Source organism: Leucopleurus acutus, assembly GCF_964270905.1.
Source record: "Leucopleurus acutus genome assembly, chromosome: 8".
Taxonomy (NCBI): domain Eukaryota; kingdom Metazoa; phylum Chordata; class Mammalia; order Artiodactyla; family Delphinidae; genus Leucopleurus; species Leucopleurus acutus.
The window spans coordinates 24420730-24438721 of NC_139151.1; the positions used below are offsets into that span (position 1 = coordinate 24420730).

The following is a 17992-nucleotide window of genomic DNA, read 5'->3' on the forward strand; positions in this document are numbered from 1 at the left end:
AGCACTGTATTTATTAAAATAGATAAATAGCATTTTCAAACAGAAATTTGATATTTTAAAAGGGACAATTCAACACGAATAACTTAAGAAAAATAAATACTAGGTACCTCTTTACAACTGGAGAAAAATACAATACTTTTCTTCTTCAGGTGGCTTCTCAAAAAGGAATACAGCACACTTATTTTTTGCTGCAGCTCACAGACTATGTAGTTCTGTTCCAAAGTGGCAGGGGTGCTTATGGAAATAAGAGGGAAAATGTTAAAAATATGCCGTGTTGGTAATTTTGAAACCCAGACCAAAAAACAAATGTTAACAGTGGCATGCCTCTCAAGCAAATTTTTCAGACACACACATACATACATACCCCCAAAAACAACCTCTCTACTGTCCCTTAGGAAATGAATACAACACATGACCAAAATACATACAAAATCCCTTATAGATTATGTATCAAAAATATACATGCAAACAGGGGTCACCTCTGCAAGAATAGGGTCAAGGATCAACTTAAGGGCATGATGGAACTTGCTGGGCAGATGGTACTGTTCTACTTCTTAGCAGGGTCTTGGGTTACAGAGACATACACATTTATCAAAACTCAGTAAATGTACTCTTAATTTGTTCGTTTGTTCGCACTGTATGTAAATCTTACATCAAAAAAGAAAATCTCTATACAAATACTGAACTCTAGTTAGTGATATGTGTACTGAAATATTTAGGGGAAGTGTACAGATATCTGAAAATTACTTTGAAATGCATCAAAAATAAGATGGGTTGATGTACAGAGGGATGGGTATAGGGTTTTCACTGCAAAATTCTTTCAATTGTGCTGCATGTTTGAAATTTCTCATAATAAAAATGTTGGAGAGAAACATACATGCATTTACTCTTTGAACTAATAAAACTACTTTAAGGATTCTGTTCCAAAAAATAATCTGGTAAAAACACAAAAAGATACAGTATTATTTACAAAGAAAAAAAAAAAGATGGAAATCAACCCATATGTAGTAGAAAACTTGTGTAATGAACTATTGTACACAATAATGTATCATGCAACTGAAAAAAAAGGAATGAGGAATATATATAGTGCTATGGTATGATCTCTAGGGTATATTGTTAAGTGAAAGAAGCAAAGAAGAATAGTACATAAAATTTGGTATCATTTATCAGAGTGAAGGTATATACACATTCATGCACACACAGGCAACCCTGTGGGTGTATCTGTTTGTATAAAGAGGAAAAAAAAGAGCAACATATAGAAATATAAAGGAAACACACTGGTGTACTTCTTCTACGTATACTCTGATATACAACTCAGAAAGATTCAATCCTGATTTTTCTGGTCCTTTGTAATTTGAGAGTAAATATTCTTTTATGCCTTAAAATATTCTTGACCATAATCTCTCAGGATATATTAACCAAACCGTTAAGTTGCTAAAGGGGAAAATTCAATAATGATATTAAATAAAATTCACAATAGCATCTGCTTTTTATAGTGCTTCTGGTGAATTTGAAATTACAGAGTACTGCAGTCATTATCATATAACCTCCAGTTTTGTAAATTATGTTGCTAAATACCTGTCTTCCAATATGTTTTCTGATAGTCACATTTTTTTACAAATGATGGAACTGCTTTCTAGAATCATTTATGAAATAAACAGTTTTTGCATTCATTTTTTTCTAACTAACTCCATGATCTACAGATAATGACCAACTATTATCTACAGAAACTGGGAACAGGGATAATATGTACAATTAATTTACACTTTAGAGACCACCTAATGATTGAAAAATTAGTGTCAGGTAAAGATAAAAACAGGCAGAAAGGAAAGAGCAAAGAGAACAATGAATAAAATCAAAAGACCTAGACAGTCTTTAGATTATCAAATTAATTGTACCAAGAATTTCAAGAGCTGTCTCGACACAAACTTACAAACAAAAACTAGTGTCTACTCAATGGTAAGCCAAGGAGGAAACTGTACCTCAAATATCTCTTGCTATCCCATTCCTAAGGAGTTCTTGATAACCAAAGCTACCAGAACTCAGATTCTCCAAAGTTTATCCACTAGGATCACCTGGAAGCATAGAATCTAGCCTCTTCTCAGGCTTTTTTTAATCCTAGACATCTATTGGTTGAACAAGGTCAAGGTGGGCCTCAATGCCCATATCCCCTGTATTTAAAGACTTTCCAAGAAACCCAATTTGTTTTCCCAATATATTTCTTTTTAGACTAACATTTCACAGCAAGAAATGAAAGTTAAGATAGAAATGATGGTAGAGGTGAGTCCATATTGAGATCTTCAATACAGATTCAATTTAAATTCACTGGAAAACATTTCTGGAAGTCAACTATGTCCACAGTCTGCATGTATGTGCATATGATTCATACTAAACATATATACACTTCCAGCAGTCATAATATCAAAATACACTTTAAAACATATTTCCCCCAACCCATTTATACCTCTCTCTCTCTCTCTCTCTCTCTCACACACACACACACACACGCACACACCTTTTACTGTCACATAGACACACACACCTTACTTTCCAGTTTTAGTGAGACCAACACAAAACATTGCTGCAGTGTTTTAAACAGAAAGGTATTTTGCTAAATATTAATGCAGTTGATAAAATGTGTTCCATAGCACATTAGTCCCGCATAATACAGCTAAAAAGAATGATTCTGTACCAAAATAATTTCAGTAAATGCAGAAAGCTTTATTCATCTCCCACTGCTTTGAAGAATCACAATGTCAAAGAAAATATTAAAGGTTCTGAGAAGTCTTGAAGAACACTGCTTTACCTTAACTCAACATTTGCTATTTATCTATCTAGGTATGCATTTCCCCACCTCACCCCTATTTTATGGGGGAATTTGTTCCCCACACCACATTTTGGAAAATATTGCATTAGAGCAGTCACACATTTAAAGGTGCATAGAGAATTTAAATAATTTTTACCAATATACTTTCTATGCTTTGTATATTTAATCAACAATATAAAATAATGTTTTCTTTCCTAGAAAAGTAGTATTAATTTGAAATGTCAAATTCTTAATCTAAAAAGAGAGAACACTGATTGTGATTGAATCAAATATGGTTTCAAATAGTACATACCTGTATTTTGCTTTTTCATGAACCCAAACATACTCAGGGTTTTTCAAACTCAAGCGTGCAAGGTCCTTTACAGATTTGGTTTGTGTAGCTGAGAAAAGCAAAGTCTGACGTTTCTTGGGAAGGTTTTCAATAATAGCATTCATGGTATCAGCAAAGCCCATATCCAAGATTCTATCTGCTTCATCAAGAACTAAAAAGAGAGATGCAAGTTGAACAACAATATTTAAGATACACGTTAGGCTAAATGCAATATGGTATTCTGCACTGGATTCTAGAACAGAAAAAGGAAATTCGTGGAAAAACTGGTAAAATCGAAACAAAGTCTGTATATTAAATAAATATGCCAATGTTAATCACTTAGTTTTGGCAAAGGTACCAAAGTTATATAAGATGTTACACTGGGGGAAAATGAGGGACGGAAGGATATAGAGGAACGTTCTGAACTATCACTGCAACTTTTCTATAAATCTAGAATTATTCCGAAGTTGATTTTAAAAAATACACACTAGGTAACATCATAAGTAGATGTACCTTAAAAGATAACTCTTAGCAGTGTCAAATACTGAGGTGTCTAATTTCATACAGAAAAGAAGGCTTATCTCTTTCTATTTTGATTTAAAAATGGTCTCAGTGAAAACAGTAATTCAAAAAGTTACATGAAGCAGAAACTAACACACCATTGTAAAGCAATTATACTCCAATAAAGATGTTAAAAAAAAAAAGTTACACGTACCACAATGTTCACTGCAGCACTACTGACAATAGCCAGGACATGGAAGCAACCTAAATGCCCATCAACAAATGAATGGATAAAGATGTGGCACATATATACAATGGAATATTACTCATCCATAAAAAGGAATGAAATTGAGTTATTTGTAATGAGGTAGATGGACCTAGAGTTTGTCATACAGAGTGAAGTAAGTCAGAAAAAGAAAAACAAATACCATATGCTAACGCACACATACGGAATCTTAAAAAACAGTACTGATGAACCTAGTGGCAGGGCAAGAATAAAGGTGGAAATGTAGAGAACGAACTTGAGGACACAGGGCAGGGGAAGGGGAAACTGGGACAAAGTGAGAGAGTAGCATTGAAAATATATACACTACCAAATGTAAAATGGATGCCTAGTGGGAAACTGCTGCATAGCACAGGGAGATCAGCTTGATGCTTTGTGACGACCTAGAGGGGTGGGATAGGGAGGGTGGGAGGGAGGCTCAAGAGACAGGGGATATGGGGATATATGTATACATGTAGCTGATTCACTTTGTTATACAGCAGAAACTAACACAACATTATAAAGCAATTATACTCCAATAAAGATATTAAAAAAAAAAGTCTGAGTTGTACTCTCTGGATTTAGAACCATATGCCAAAAAATTGCTTCAAGTTATTTCTCAGATTTTTAGTCACAATATTTATTCAATAAAATATTTCTATCATTAAAATTTATGAGCGCTCACTCCCAAGCCTGAGATTTTTTTCATTAGAGATATATTAGACTCACCTAACATCTGGAGATTGGTAGCATGAAAACATATCGTTTCATCCATGTGTTGAAGAAGCCGACCCGGTGTGCAAACAAGTATATTTATGTTATTGATCCTCTCAGCTTCGTGTTTCAGATCCTGAAAACAGTTGTTTCTTTTGATTACACAGACCCATCACTGAGCAGCCTGTGTAGCAAAACTATACAAGCCATCTGCATGTGGCATTTCATCATAGCAATGTAAATACTCTAGAAGTAAATGTAATTTCTCCCTTCTATTTTTATAGCACATCCAAATTTCTGGGCTAAAAAAAAAGTCCTTAGTGAAGACCTAAGGAGTTCAGAGCTCCTCTAGATTCTTAATCATATCTGGGATTTTGAAGCCAAGAAAAATATATGACTGCTCCAAGTCTTTATTTCCTCCTGTGTCTGCCAGAACCCACTTAAAAACTAGAATTATACCCATTCTTTTAAGTCAGAACCCAGGGGCACTGAACAGGCTCTCTGACACCACTCACTGCACTTCATGGACTGAAAACAAGAGCTGACTTCTCCACATTCTAGAATATCTCTCCTCGAAACAAGAGCCACAGAATGTTAGTTGTTAGAGCTGGGTGATAGGTACATGAGTATGTGAGGGCTTGTGATACTCTTCCTTTTTTGTGCATATTTGCATATAAATTCAAGAATTCCTCACAATCTAGAAGAGACTCTAGCCAAGACAAGTAGTCCAGGTAAACCAGAAGAAAGAGAAGTGGAGCAGCAGGCTTTACTATAACCTAAAATAAACACTCCTCAAAACTACCTTCTACCTTCCTTTCTTCTGCTGCTGACCCATCAATGTTCTGAATTATTCAACCTCCTAGATACTTTATTGAAAGGAACTAGTCTACATACTGAAATGTACCTTTTCCAATGAATATTAACAAATAGATTTACAGGCTAATTAGAATTAATTAGTCTCAGAGAATCTGATCAATCCAGATACCCTGACAAAACAGACTTTCTGGACCTGCAAAACTGACAAACATATTCTGGATGATAGTGACCACACCAGGATGCTGCCACCTCCTGTCTAAGGGGCCAGCCTCTGTTTAGATGATATCTCTACCTCTTCCCGGTCAACTGCCACAGTGCTCCAGCATAAATAAGTTATAGAAGGAAAGAAAGAAGGACAAGGACAAAAAGACAAACCTTTCCGCCAATGATGAGGCCAGCTGAAAAGTCATGATTCTTCCCTACTTTTCGGAGAACCTCAAAGGTCTGATAGGCCAGTTCTCTTGTAGGTGATATAATCAGAGCCCCCAGCCCATCTGCTGAGGTCCACTGCAGACGATACAAGCCTTCCAGCACCTCAAAAAAGAACAAATTCACGTTCAATAAGTCCTTTAGAGAGGCAACTTTTTGACTCCTGAGTCAACCTTGCCCCCCCAAATCAAAGGCACCTTCCAAGCAGAAAGTATACCTGTCATGAGTCTTAATCAGAAAGAAGAAACTGTTTGCTTTGTTTTTTCTTTTTCTTCTATGCACCAGAAGCATCCTCCCCCAATCATAGAGGAAAAGAAGCCCCATGGCAGTGCAGATGCTACCAGAGACATGCCATGAGGAGATGACAATCAGTGAAAGGCCTGTATAGCCCACAGTCCATTAAAACAGATTTCAGAAAAATATTTGTCACCATTTTCTGAACAGAAACCACATTAAAATAAACTCTGTGTAACTGCCATAGTTATACAGTGACTGATTTTCTAGTTGTAGAAAGATGTTGTTATAAAAAATAGAATTTGAGAGAAAAATGTTTTTTTAACACTTGGAACAAAAAATCAAATGTGATTTTTCTGAGCTGATTATTTAGCAGGAATTAAAAATTACGAGACCAACTGCATAACAGATATAAGTGAATTCCTAAGAGGCTCTATTGTTCTACTGCTATAAAAGATAGATATCAATGTCCTGGAAAATTCTCAATGAATGACCCAATTTCCTTAAAGTGAGCAATTTTAGCTTTATCCTAAACAGGTGGCAAGTATAAATGCGACTGGCAGGTTTGCAAGGGTGAGTACAGAAACAGCCTTCCCTGCCATGCCACCGGGCTCATTGCAGAGAAGAACCATTCTGACCTGCCACCCTGGAACCTGCCACCCCCACATCCTTCAGGAATTCAGGCTTGTCGGCACACGATAATTCATTCATTCAGTAAGTTATTGAGTGCCCATCACGTGCAAGGTGCTGTGCTAGGACATGGGGGATACAGTAGAGAACAAGACAGATGTGGCACCAGTCTGATAAAGCTTGCATTCTAGCCAGGGAAACCCAACATGAAACAACTCTTCACATAGTTATTTCTATCTAGGCACAGAATGTTTTAAAATCATATAACAAAGGATCTGACCCAACATGAAAAAACTACTTACTGGAACAAGGAAAGCCAAAGTCTTGCCAGATCCAGTTTTGGCAGCTCCAAGGACATCTTTACCTCGCAATGCCAACCCAATGGTCTGCTTCTGTATCTCAGTTACCAAACGGTACTGCGCTTCTTGCAAACCTGCCAGTATGGACAGGAAGAAAATGACACTTTAGAGCATCCCTGTAGAACAGTACTATGGGCTGAATTGGGCACCCCCTCAATCGCAGAATTCATATGTTGAACCCCTAACCCCCAGTACTTAGAATGTGACTGTATTCAGACACAGGTGATTAAAGAGGTGATTAAGTTAAAATGAGTCCATTAGGGTGGGCCCAAATCCAATCTGACTGATGTCTTTATAAGAAGGGAAAATTTGGACACAAAAACCACTAGGGTGTGAGTACACAGAGGGACAACTACTTTGAGAGGCAGCAGAGGGCAACCATCTGTAAGCCAAGGAGAGAGGCCTGGAACATATCCTTCCATCATGGCCCTCAGAGGAAACCACCCCTGCCAGCACCTTGATCTTAGACTACTGACCTCCAGAACAATGAGAAAATAAATTTCTGTTGTTTAAGCCACCTAGTCTGTTATTTTGTTCTGGTGGCACTAGCAAATCAATACAAAAGGTGACACATTTTTGTTTATTCTCTTGCTTATTTTAAACATTTTAATTATTCAGAGGCCCTGGCACCTTGGTTTTTTACTACTGTTTTTTAACCAGTCCAGAAAGAATGAGAATGACAAATTGGTAAAACTTAAATAAATTAATATTGTTTCTTGTTATAGGTTTTCATGATATCAAAATAAGATTTTTTTAAATTTTATTTTATTTTTTTATATAGCATGTTTTTTTTGTTTTAGTTTTTGTTTTGCAGTACACGGGCCTCTCACTGTTGTGGCCTCTCCCGTTGTGGAGCACAGGCTCCGGACACGCAGGCTCAGCGGCCATGGTTCACGGGCCCAGCCACTCCACGGCACGTGGGATCCTCCTGGACCAGGGCACGAACCTGTGTCCCCTGCATCCGCAGGCGGACCCTCAGCCACTGCACCAGAGAAGCCCGCATGTTCTTATTAGTTATCTATGTGATACATATTAGTGTATATATGTCAATCCCAATCTCCCAATTCATCCCACCACTACCACCACCACGACCCCCCGCTTTCCCCCGCTTGGTGTCCATACGTTTGTTCTCTACATCTGTGTCTCTATTTCTGCCTTGCAAACTGGTTCGTCTGTACCATTTTTCTAGGTTCCACATATATGTGTTAATATATGATATTTGTTTTTCTCTTTCTGACTTACTTCACTCTGTATGACAGTCTCTAGGTCCATCCACGTCTCTACCAATGACCCACTTTCTTTCCTTTTTATGGCTGAGTAATATACCATTGTATATATGAACCACATCTTTATCCGTTCGTCTGTCAATGGGCATTCAGGTTGTTTCCATGACCTGGCTATTGTAAATAGTGCTGCAATGAACACTGGGGTGCATGTGTCTTTTTTTTTTTTTTTTTTTTTTTTGCAGTAAGTGGGCCTCTCACTGTTGTGGCCTCTCCCGTTGCGGAGCACAGGCTCCGGACACGCAGGCTCAGCGGCCATGGCTCACGGGCCTAGCCGCTCCACGGCATGTGGGATCTACCTGGACCGGGGCACGAACCCGTGTCCCCTGCATCGGAAGGCAGATTCTCAACCACTGCGCCACCAGGGAAGCCCCTGCATGTGTCTTTTTGAATTATGGTTTTCTCTGGGTATGTGCCCAGTAGTGGTACTGCTAGGTCATATGGTAATTCCATTTTTAGTTTTTTAGAGAACCTCCATACTGTTCTCTATAGTGGCTGTATCAATTTACATTCCACCAACAGTGAAAGAGGGTCCCCTTTTCTCCACACCCTCTCACATTTGTGGTTTGTAGATTTTCTGATGATGCCCATTCTAACCGGTGTGAAGTGACACCTCACTGTAGTTTTGATTTGCACTTCTCTAATAATTAGTGATGTTGAGCAGCTTTTCATGTGCCCCTTGGCCATCTGTATGTCTTCTTTGGAGAAATGTCTATTTAGGTTTTCTGCCCATATTTTGACTGGGTTGTTTGTTTTTTTAATATTGAGCTGCCTGAGCTGTTTATATATTTTGGAGATTAATCCTTTGTCCATTGATTCATTTTCAGATATTTTCTCCCATTCTGAGGGTTGTCTTTTCATCTTGTTTATAGTTTCCTTTGCTGTGCAAAAGCTTTTAAATTTCATTAAGTCCAACAAAATAAGACTTTTTTCAGGTTAAACTTTCTCTAAACATTTTTCCATTTAAAAAAAGCATCAAGAAATCCAACAATATGTCCGAAGATCACCATGAACCTACCTTTCAGTGTTTTTTTGGACAAGGGGAAATCTGAAAATCTTGTAATTTCATTTACATTTATCTGAAAAGTAAAAGGGGACTATGTGAGATAAGGCAAAATAACATACTGCATAATTCATTTATTTTACAACAAAACTAATTTTTGTCTACATTGTGCTGCCTAGCGCATCCTTGGTACTGCGGTATTGAATTCAATCACCACTTCTAAGTAAAAACTATCATTCCTTCTGAAAAGAAATATGCCTTGAAGAAGCTATCATCAAAAATATAACTCTGTAACCATTTCAACTGGTTAAAAAAAAAACTTCATTCACTCAACACACACACACACACACACACACACACACACACACCCCTACCTTCAATATCTTCGAACACCTCTAAAATGTTAACAATACAATAAGTCATCATCACATCAATTTTAGGAAGAAAGTTTCCCTTCATCCCATCCTTCAAAGAATATCAGTCTAGGAAGTCAAGGGCAAAATGACTATAAACCACAGACCACGATGAGAAAACTTCTCTTTACACACTTTGGAGACTAACTTGAAGTTAGGTGCAGAAATATATCTTGCTAGCACAAACCTTTCAAACGCAACCTGACAACTACTCGTTTGGGGGTATACTGGAGGAGGGGTATTATTTAACAATAACCAGGAAAGTGTCTCTGTCATGATCTGAAGTCACAAAAAGTAACATTTTGCCCTTTAACTTTACATTACCTAAATGTTCATCACTGATGTTCTTCATTAGCATAAACCCAATTTTCTGAATTTCATTTCGGATGCTCAGGAGAATTATTTTATCATAGACGCTGAAAGTAGGAACTACTCAGATCTGGGAATGTGCTGCCAAATTATTCATGATTCACAAAAGGGGAAAGCTGCATTTGTAAGGTTCATTTATTAAAATTACACTCCAGGCAGTAAAGGGATGACAGCTTGTATTTCATTTTAGTCTATAGATTCTTAATGTAGTCCAGACAGGGTTATTCTCTGGCCTCAAATGATGAAAACATAATTATTAAAACATTGCCTTAATCCCTACAACTCATTCCAGATAACACTGGAGAGGAGGCAGAATCAGTATACGAACAGTAGAAGGAGAAAATTTTATTCAAATAATATCCTGTCCTATCAAGGAACCTAAATTAGGAGGTGAGTAATCTCCCAAACCAGACAATAAAATCAGGTGTGGTCCACCCTGCACTTGTGGTATTATCAGCTAAAAATCTGTTTTCACAGCAAGTAGAATGCTTACAGGAGCTAGACGGGCAACACACTCTTTAATCCCCATCATAGATACAGCCCACAGGCAAAGTGGGCTACTCAGACAAAGGACTGCATATCTTTCTAAAGTCTATCAACCTCCTAAAGGGAAAGTCTGGAAGAAACAAACTATTCCAGTACTCTACCAACCATTACAACATAAAACTGCACACTATACGCTTAGAAAGAGGTCACCAAAGAAACAAAAAGGACATTTTTTACTCCACTGATGTCTAGAACAAGGGTCAGCAGACTATGGCCCACAAGCCCAATCTTTTCTTCCCTGTTTTTGTAAATACAGTTTTACTGGAGCACAACTACAACCATTCATTTACAACTGTCTATGTAGTTGTGCCAGAGATCATATGGCCCACAAAACTTATATTCACTATCTTAATATTCACAACTACAACCATTCATTTACATACTGTCCATGTAGTTGTGCCAGAGACCATCTGGCCCACAAAACTTAATATTCACTATCTTAATATTCACAGAAAAATTCTGCCAACCATGTTCTAGAAGACTGTCAATTATAGTCCAAGGAACACTAGGAAGCCACAGCAGAAGATGGCTATGGTTCCTACAAAAAAAATAAAACTCTCTTTCCCCTTCCCTTCATCCTTTCCTTTTCTTAGGAAAAAAACCACTCTTAGAAAAATCATAACATCTCTATCAATCAAAACCTCTAAAAATCTGTATCATCATTCTTCTGAAATCAAAGAACAGATCTTTCAGTGACGGTACTTATTAAGAACGTCCTAGCATTGGTGGAAAAGTTAGAGGGGGCAGAGGAAAGGAGAACAGGGTGGATATTACTTAACCACTCTCTTATACTTCTTCCAACTGTCTTTTTTTCACAAATGTGAATGATGCTTTTACATCCCGAAGCAGGGAGGAAAAAGTATTTAAAACTTCCTAGAATGCTCCACCTATTGCAATCAAGAGAAGAAAAGCAATCTACTTCAAATTACACCAGACCAAATTCTGATTAAGGAAAAAACAAAATCAGATTAGAAAGCAGAGTTCCTATATAGCATAGCTGATTACAATAAAAAATCTAAATGAATCCTAGGTGAGGAGAGCTTGAGTCATTCAGCAAGTGAAAACCATTACTAAACAAATAGTTCAACATTTCTCCATAAGCTTCAATCCCCAGCTCTCCATCAGCCCCTCTAGAACACACACCCTACACAGTGGCCTTAGAAATAAGCCACCTAGAGTTCCCACTTCGGGAAGAGAGCTGACTGATAAATGCCAGCTGTCACCGCTCTAGAGCCACCACTGAAAAAGCCATGCCTGCCTGGCCTGCACCCAGTCAATGACCAAGCACAGCAGCAGTACCCATTCCCGCAGGACAGGGGATTCCTCTATGCGCAACTTTGGTTTGAGCTTTCTGAAAACAGTGCTGCAGCCTACACGCCTCCTACCCCCTCCTCCTGTCCTCTTTCCTTTCCCTCCCTATTCCTGTTCCCTCTCCTTTACCTTTACAGACACTTTCCCCCAATAAATTCCAATTCACTTAACCCCATCTTGGCATCTGCCTCTCAGAGGACCCAAGATCTAGACTATACCAACAGTCTAGCCTCCAGACCCTTTACAGTTTGGATATATTCTCTAATTGTCCCCTGAAACTCACCATTGCTTCTAGATAAAGCTTTTAAAGACAGCCTCTATATAAGTTTCCTACTGTTGCTGTAACAAATTACCAAGAACAGTGGCTTAAACCAATATAAATTTATTACTTACAATTCTGGAAGTCAGAAGTCCAAAACCAGTCTTACTCAACTAAAATCAAGGAGTTGGCAGGGCTGCATTCTTTTGGGTAACTTTAGGAGAGAATCCATTTCCTTGCTTTTTCCAGCTTCTAGAGCCTGCCCACATTCCTTGGCTTATGGCCCCCTCCCATCTTCAAAGCCAGCCAGCATTGACAGTCAAGTCTCTCACTTCACAGTGCTCTGACACTGACTCTTCTGCCTCCCTCCTCCACACTTAAGGGCCATTGGATGATTACACTGGGTCCACTTGGATAATCCAGATCAACCAACATATTTTAAAGTCAGCTGATTAGCAACCTGAATTACCCCTTGCCATGTAACTTATTCACAGGTCTGAGGATTAGGATGCTGACGTCTTTAGGAGGTCATTATTCTACCTACTACAGCCTCCAAAGCCATTCAGTCTACTTTCAATCCTCTTCTTCAACCTCATCTGAAGCCAATTTTGGAACACGTATCACACTCCAAGGAGTATGTCCCCCTCAAAGAACACCATGTATTTTCACATCTTTTTGTATCTCCTCCTGTTGCTCCCTCCACCTACAATGTCCTTGCCAATCTTTTCCACCTGGAGAACACATCATTCAAGAACTGGCTCCACTCATGGCTACCACAAACGGCTGTACAGTTCATGTCCTACCCAAAGGCATCTGGTAAGGCTGAGGTGTGGGAGCTGAAATCCAGCCCACTTTCAGCGCCACCAGCCAGGCCTGAGGCTGCAACCACCAGGAAGAAGGGTAGCGTGCCCAGAGGAAAAACCTTTCTCTAAGTCACCTGGCCAGAAAGGGCTCTGCACAGAATAACTCAACCTTTTTCCCCATTACACCATCCTCTAACTCCAGAGCACTGCACATATTTACTAGCATTACATCTGTCAAAATGTATCAGCCCCATCCCACCTCCCTTGAGATACAGACAGGTATTTTTTTTCCACCTATTTTTACCTAAGCCTCAACAACAACCTGTCAAAATGTTCCAAAATGTCTCTGAATCAAATTGTTCAGTATTTCACCAGTGAGGCTACTGAGCACCACCTGTGTACTGTCCACTGTAATAAAACTTCTATGCACAAATTCTACCATCTGAGAGCCATATGGTAGGGTCTGCCCCTTTTTACATACAATCTTCTCTGGTTGTATTCTAGTATTGCTAGCCATGGCAACTGATTCCACACTGCATTTATTTCTTAAGAAAATATTTCTAAAACTTAAAAAAAAAAAACAGAACAATACTTAGTAGGAAAAAAAATGTTCCTTCAACTTAGTGAAAAGATTGGGATTTAAACATTTGTGCAACACAGTAAAGCATGGTGGTCTGGAGCCCTGGCATCAGACCTATACCCGCTGGATTAGAACTTTTCCCCTTACTATCAATAGCATTTTCACTTCCTGTTTAATGTAGTGCAAATTATTTAGCCTTGCTGTGTCTTAAAGTTTCCTCACTTATATAATGGGGACTATCTCATAGGGTTGTTTGTTGTGAGAATATGGCAAATCAACATGTATAAAAGCTTGATAAATGTTAATAATTATTATTAAAACAAGAGACCAAAAAGAACGGACCCACGTTACCGAGCAGAATAAAGCCACCTGGAAAAGGTCAGTGTGCACCAAACATCTAAACACTAAAGGTCTTCTCAAGGACAAGCACTGTGGGACCCATCTTTGGGGAGAGCAAAGCAGGTATATCATCAATGACCTAGTGGTAGAGTTGACAAAGAAGTTAAAGCCAGTCATCACAGCCTGCTGATGACTGGTATAATAAAGGCATATACAAAATGCTACGGACACACAGCAGCCCTAACCCTACCTGGGGAGGTCAGGAAGAGAAACTGGAGGTAAATCTTGGAGGATGAGTAAGTGTCCCTAGGGTTGGGGAAATGCGACTGCTCACTGAAAGCAGTGGAAACATCAAGTACCAGGACAAGAAGCATCAAGGAGCATGGCCAATTCACAAAAGTGCAGGTTGTTCTTTCATGTGTGCCTACCACATACCACTTGGTTTATATACATCACCTCATCTTAGCCTTACAACACTCTGGGTGGTTAATAATCTCTGTTGAATAAAGAAACTGAGACACAGGGACATAAAGAAATTTGGCGAGTCAACACCTGAACTGAGTGAGATTTAAACCAGGTCTGCCTGACCACAAATAACTTACTCTTTCACTGGACTAGAACACGCTGACACATTGAAGTGTTTGACCACTTTCCTGAAAATAACTGTGAGCCAAGGAAGGGTTTTAATCAGGAGTAAAACAACTGGATCTCATCTTGGAAATAAACATTCTAGCAAATATGGAGGACAGATTAGAAGGCAGTAAGGCCTAAGGGACAAATCCCACCACCTGTTTTAGTAACTGAAGTTTTGCTATGCCCATTTAAGTATTTCCATGGCAAGCTTTTGTGTTACAATGGCAGAGTTGAGTAGTTCCACCCTTACAACCTGCAAAGCTAAAACCATTTACTGTCCTGTCCTTTACAGGAAAAGTCTGCTGACCCATGTTACAAGCAATAGCTACTGTAGTAACCCAGGCAAGAGATGATGGAGCCTGAACTAAGGCATGGCACTGGCGATGGAGAAGCATTTGAGAAATTTAAGAAGCAGAGTTAATCACCACTGTGACTAACTGAATGTAAGAGTGGTAAGACGGCGGCCTCTAGGATTACTCCTAGGTTTCTAGCTCATCAGTCTGCTTAAGTGGTGGGGCTAGGATGGGGTAGCCTAAATAATGGTCCCCAAATATGCCCATATCCTAATCTCCGGAACTGTGGATATTATCTTACATGACGAAAGAGACTTTGCACAGTAACTAACAATCTTGAGATGGGGAGATTATCCTCAATTATTTGAGTAAACCCTAAATGTGATCAAAAGTACCCTTACAAAAAAAGGATACAGGTAGATTTGACATAGAACAGGAGAAGGCAGTGTGTCCATGGACGCAGAGACTGGAGTAATGCAGCCACAGGCCAATGAATACATCCACCAGAAGCTAGAAGCAGCAAGAAACAGAATTTCCCCTAGAGCCTCTAGAGGGAGTGTGTCCCCACTAACACCTTGATTTCAGCCCAGTGAAACTGATTTCAGACTTCTGGCTTCCAGAACTGTAAAAGAATAAATTCCTGTTGTTTTTAGACAACAAATTTGTGGTAATTTGCCATGGTGGCAATACGGAAATAATACACAGGATTGTGAATTTAGAAGAAAAAGATAATGAACTCAGTTTTAGATCTGCAGCATTTAAGGTATCCTATGACACAAATAAAGACATCCAGCACAGTCAGAAAAAAAAAAAAAAGGATATGAACTCAGAAGAGCTCTGGGTAGAATGCAAGAAGGAAGAGTCACAAGAATAAACCTTGGGATTACACAAGAGAAGAAAACAGAGTGAGAAGAAGCAAGGGATGAGGCTCTCCTCCTGAAGTAATTCCAGTCAGATGAGGAAGGGCCCAAAATGCAATCTGACAGTAATTTACCTTACAGTGGCTTCTTGAGGTGCTGTGTATACAGCAGCAGTAATAATGTAACAGGTAATATATGGAATATTTATGCGTCAGGCATTGTGCAGAATACTTTACATGCATTCTTACTAACTGCCCATAACTTATAAGGTAGATATTATTATGCCTTTTAAAGACAAGAGAAGCAAAGTAACTTGCCCAAAGTCACTCATCGGGCAACCAAAAGCCAGAATCAAATCATCATCTTAACTTAAAAGCCCAAAACAAACTCTAAGCTCCATCTAACCTTACTTTTGATCTAATAGTTGTTTAAAGAAAAGCTATACCAGCATGACACATGATGACTTTAATTCCAGATATATTCCATATGTTAAATCCCCGATTACACTGCACTAGAAGGGGGCAATCACTGAAAGGCTACGTGAGGTGGGTGAAGGCCAACAGACGTGGAATTTAGGAGGAAGGAAAAGAAGGGGTAGTGGCAGCCCCAAGAAGCGTGAGCTGGGAAGAGATCTAGAAGTCAAAATGATAACTACAGGGGCTTCCCTGGTGGCGCAGTGGTTGAGAGTCCGCCTGCCGATGCAGGGGACACGGGTTCGTGCCCCGGTCCGGGAAGATCCCACATGCCGCGGAGCGGCTAGGCCCGTGAGCCATGGCCGCTGAGCCTGCGCGTCCGGAGCCTGTGCTCCGCAATGGGAGAGGCCACAGCAGTGAGAGGCCCGCATAACTCAAAAATAAAAAAAGAAAAGAAAAAAGAAAATGATAACTACAGGATAACTACTACATTCATCTGGGCACATCAGCTACATTGTGGGATGGCAGGTACCAGAAACAGACCATGAGTCCAGCTTTTCTATAGCAATTATTGGATGGGGACATGAAACAAGTAGAAAAAATAAGCATAGGAAGGATGGTGATGAGAGATGCAAGACTAGCATAACGATTAAAAGCAAAGGCTTTGTAATCAGAAAGACATGAGTCTAGGTTCCAGACAAGTTTCTTACCCTCTTGGAGCCTCAATGTTCTCATCTGTAAAATGGAAATAAGACCCAATGCCTCAGATCAAGTCAAATAATTAATGGGAAGCACATGATGAGTGGCTTAAAATGTGTCATTATTTACCATTACTGTTGTTAGTATTATTTTTATGAATATTTCTAATACCTATTATAGCAATTAATCTCCCTATGCTTAAGTACCACTGCATTTCCATCATTTTATCAAGACAAGTGTGGTGAGCAGAAGAGCGGCCTGGACGGTCAGGAGGCCTGGGTTGTCGCACTCAGCAGCCCACCTGTGGCCTCAACAGGGCCCCGGGTGGCACCTCTCACCCCACTCCCTTCTCCGGAACTAACGGCTTGCTCCCCAGGCAGGGTACCAGTGACAGGTCGGCCCCCTCGTCTGTGCAGCCCAGCGCGGCAGGGACATGTAGCCCCGCAGCCGGCCCGCGCCCCCTCCCCGGCGCCGGCCTCACCTTCTCAAAGTTCTGCATGAGGCGGCTGATAACCTCGCGCTCGACCTGCCACTCGGGCTTCTTCAGCTGCTTCCTCAACTGTTTTTTTTGGCTCTGCTTGTGGCTGTGTTTCTTCTTCCAACGATTGAAGCTCCGCACCGGGTCGGGCCGAACTCCTGGACCCTGAGAGGCGGAAGTTTTACCCATCGCGGCGGTGGCGACAGCGCACACGGTGCCCAAACACGAGATCAGGCCAGGAGGACGTACGGCACTAAGACGACGAGGAACCAGCGTGGGGAAAGAGGACGACTACGCATACGCGAAACCACAAGCCCGCCCCCGGGCTTTCGAAACGTGGGCATGCGCGGTGTTCACAGCTAGAAAAAAGTGGGCGGTGATTGGCGACTCGGAATCCACAGAGCGGAGCGGAGCAGGCTCGGGGGAAACGGAAACCTGGCAATCTGAGGAAGAGGGCGGGGCTGAGTGGTTCCTAAAGCACGCCGGCGCTTTAAATACACGCATGCGTGCTGGTTGCTGTTACTGTTACTATGGTGAGGTCGTACAACTTAATACTTAAAGGCCGTAACTTTGCTCTGGGTTTTCCTTCGCGAACCGGGCGCTAACACCACTGCGCGCCCCTCCACCC

At 40.2% G+C, this 17992-nt stretch overlaps 1 protein-coding gene across 1 annotated transcript in view; it reads right to left on the reverse strand.

Annotated features, from left to right (window-relative positions):
• Positions 1-17622, reverse strand: part of DDX10 (DEAD-box helicase 10) — a 289494-nt gene extending 271872 nt beyond the window's left edge. Inside the window, exons 1-7 of the mRNA XM_082845741.1 lie at positions 17368-17622; positions 9384-9444; positions 7026-7156; positions 5806-5964; positions 4630-4750; positions 3120-3309; positions 108-234 (exon numbers count right to left, since the gene is read on the reverse strand). Coding sequence (XP_082701867.1) covers positions 108-234; positions 3120-3309; positions 4630-4750; positions 5806-5964; positions 7026-7156; positions 9384-9444; positions 17368-17553 — 975 coding nt within the window. The 5' untranslated portion in view covers positions 17554-17622. The remainder of the gene's footprint in view (positions 1-107; positions 235-3119; positions 3310-4629; positions 4751-5805; positions 5965-7025; positions 7157-9383; positions 9445-17367) is intronic.
• Between the last annotated feature and the right edge of the window lie 370 nt (positions 17623-17992).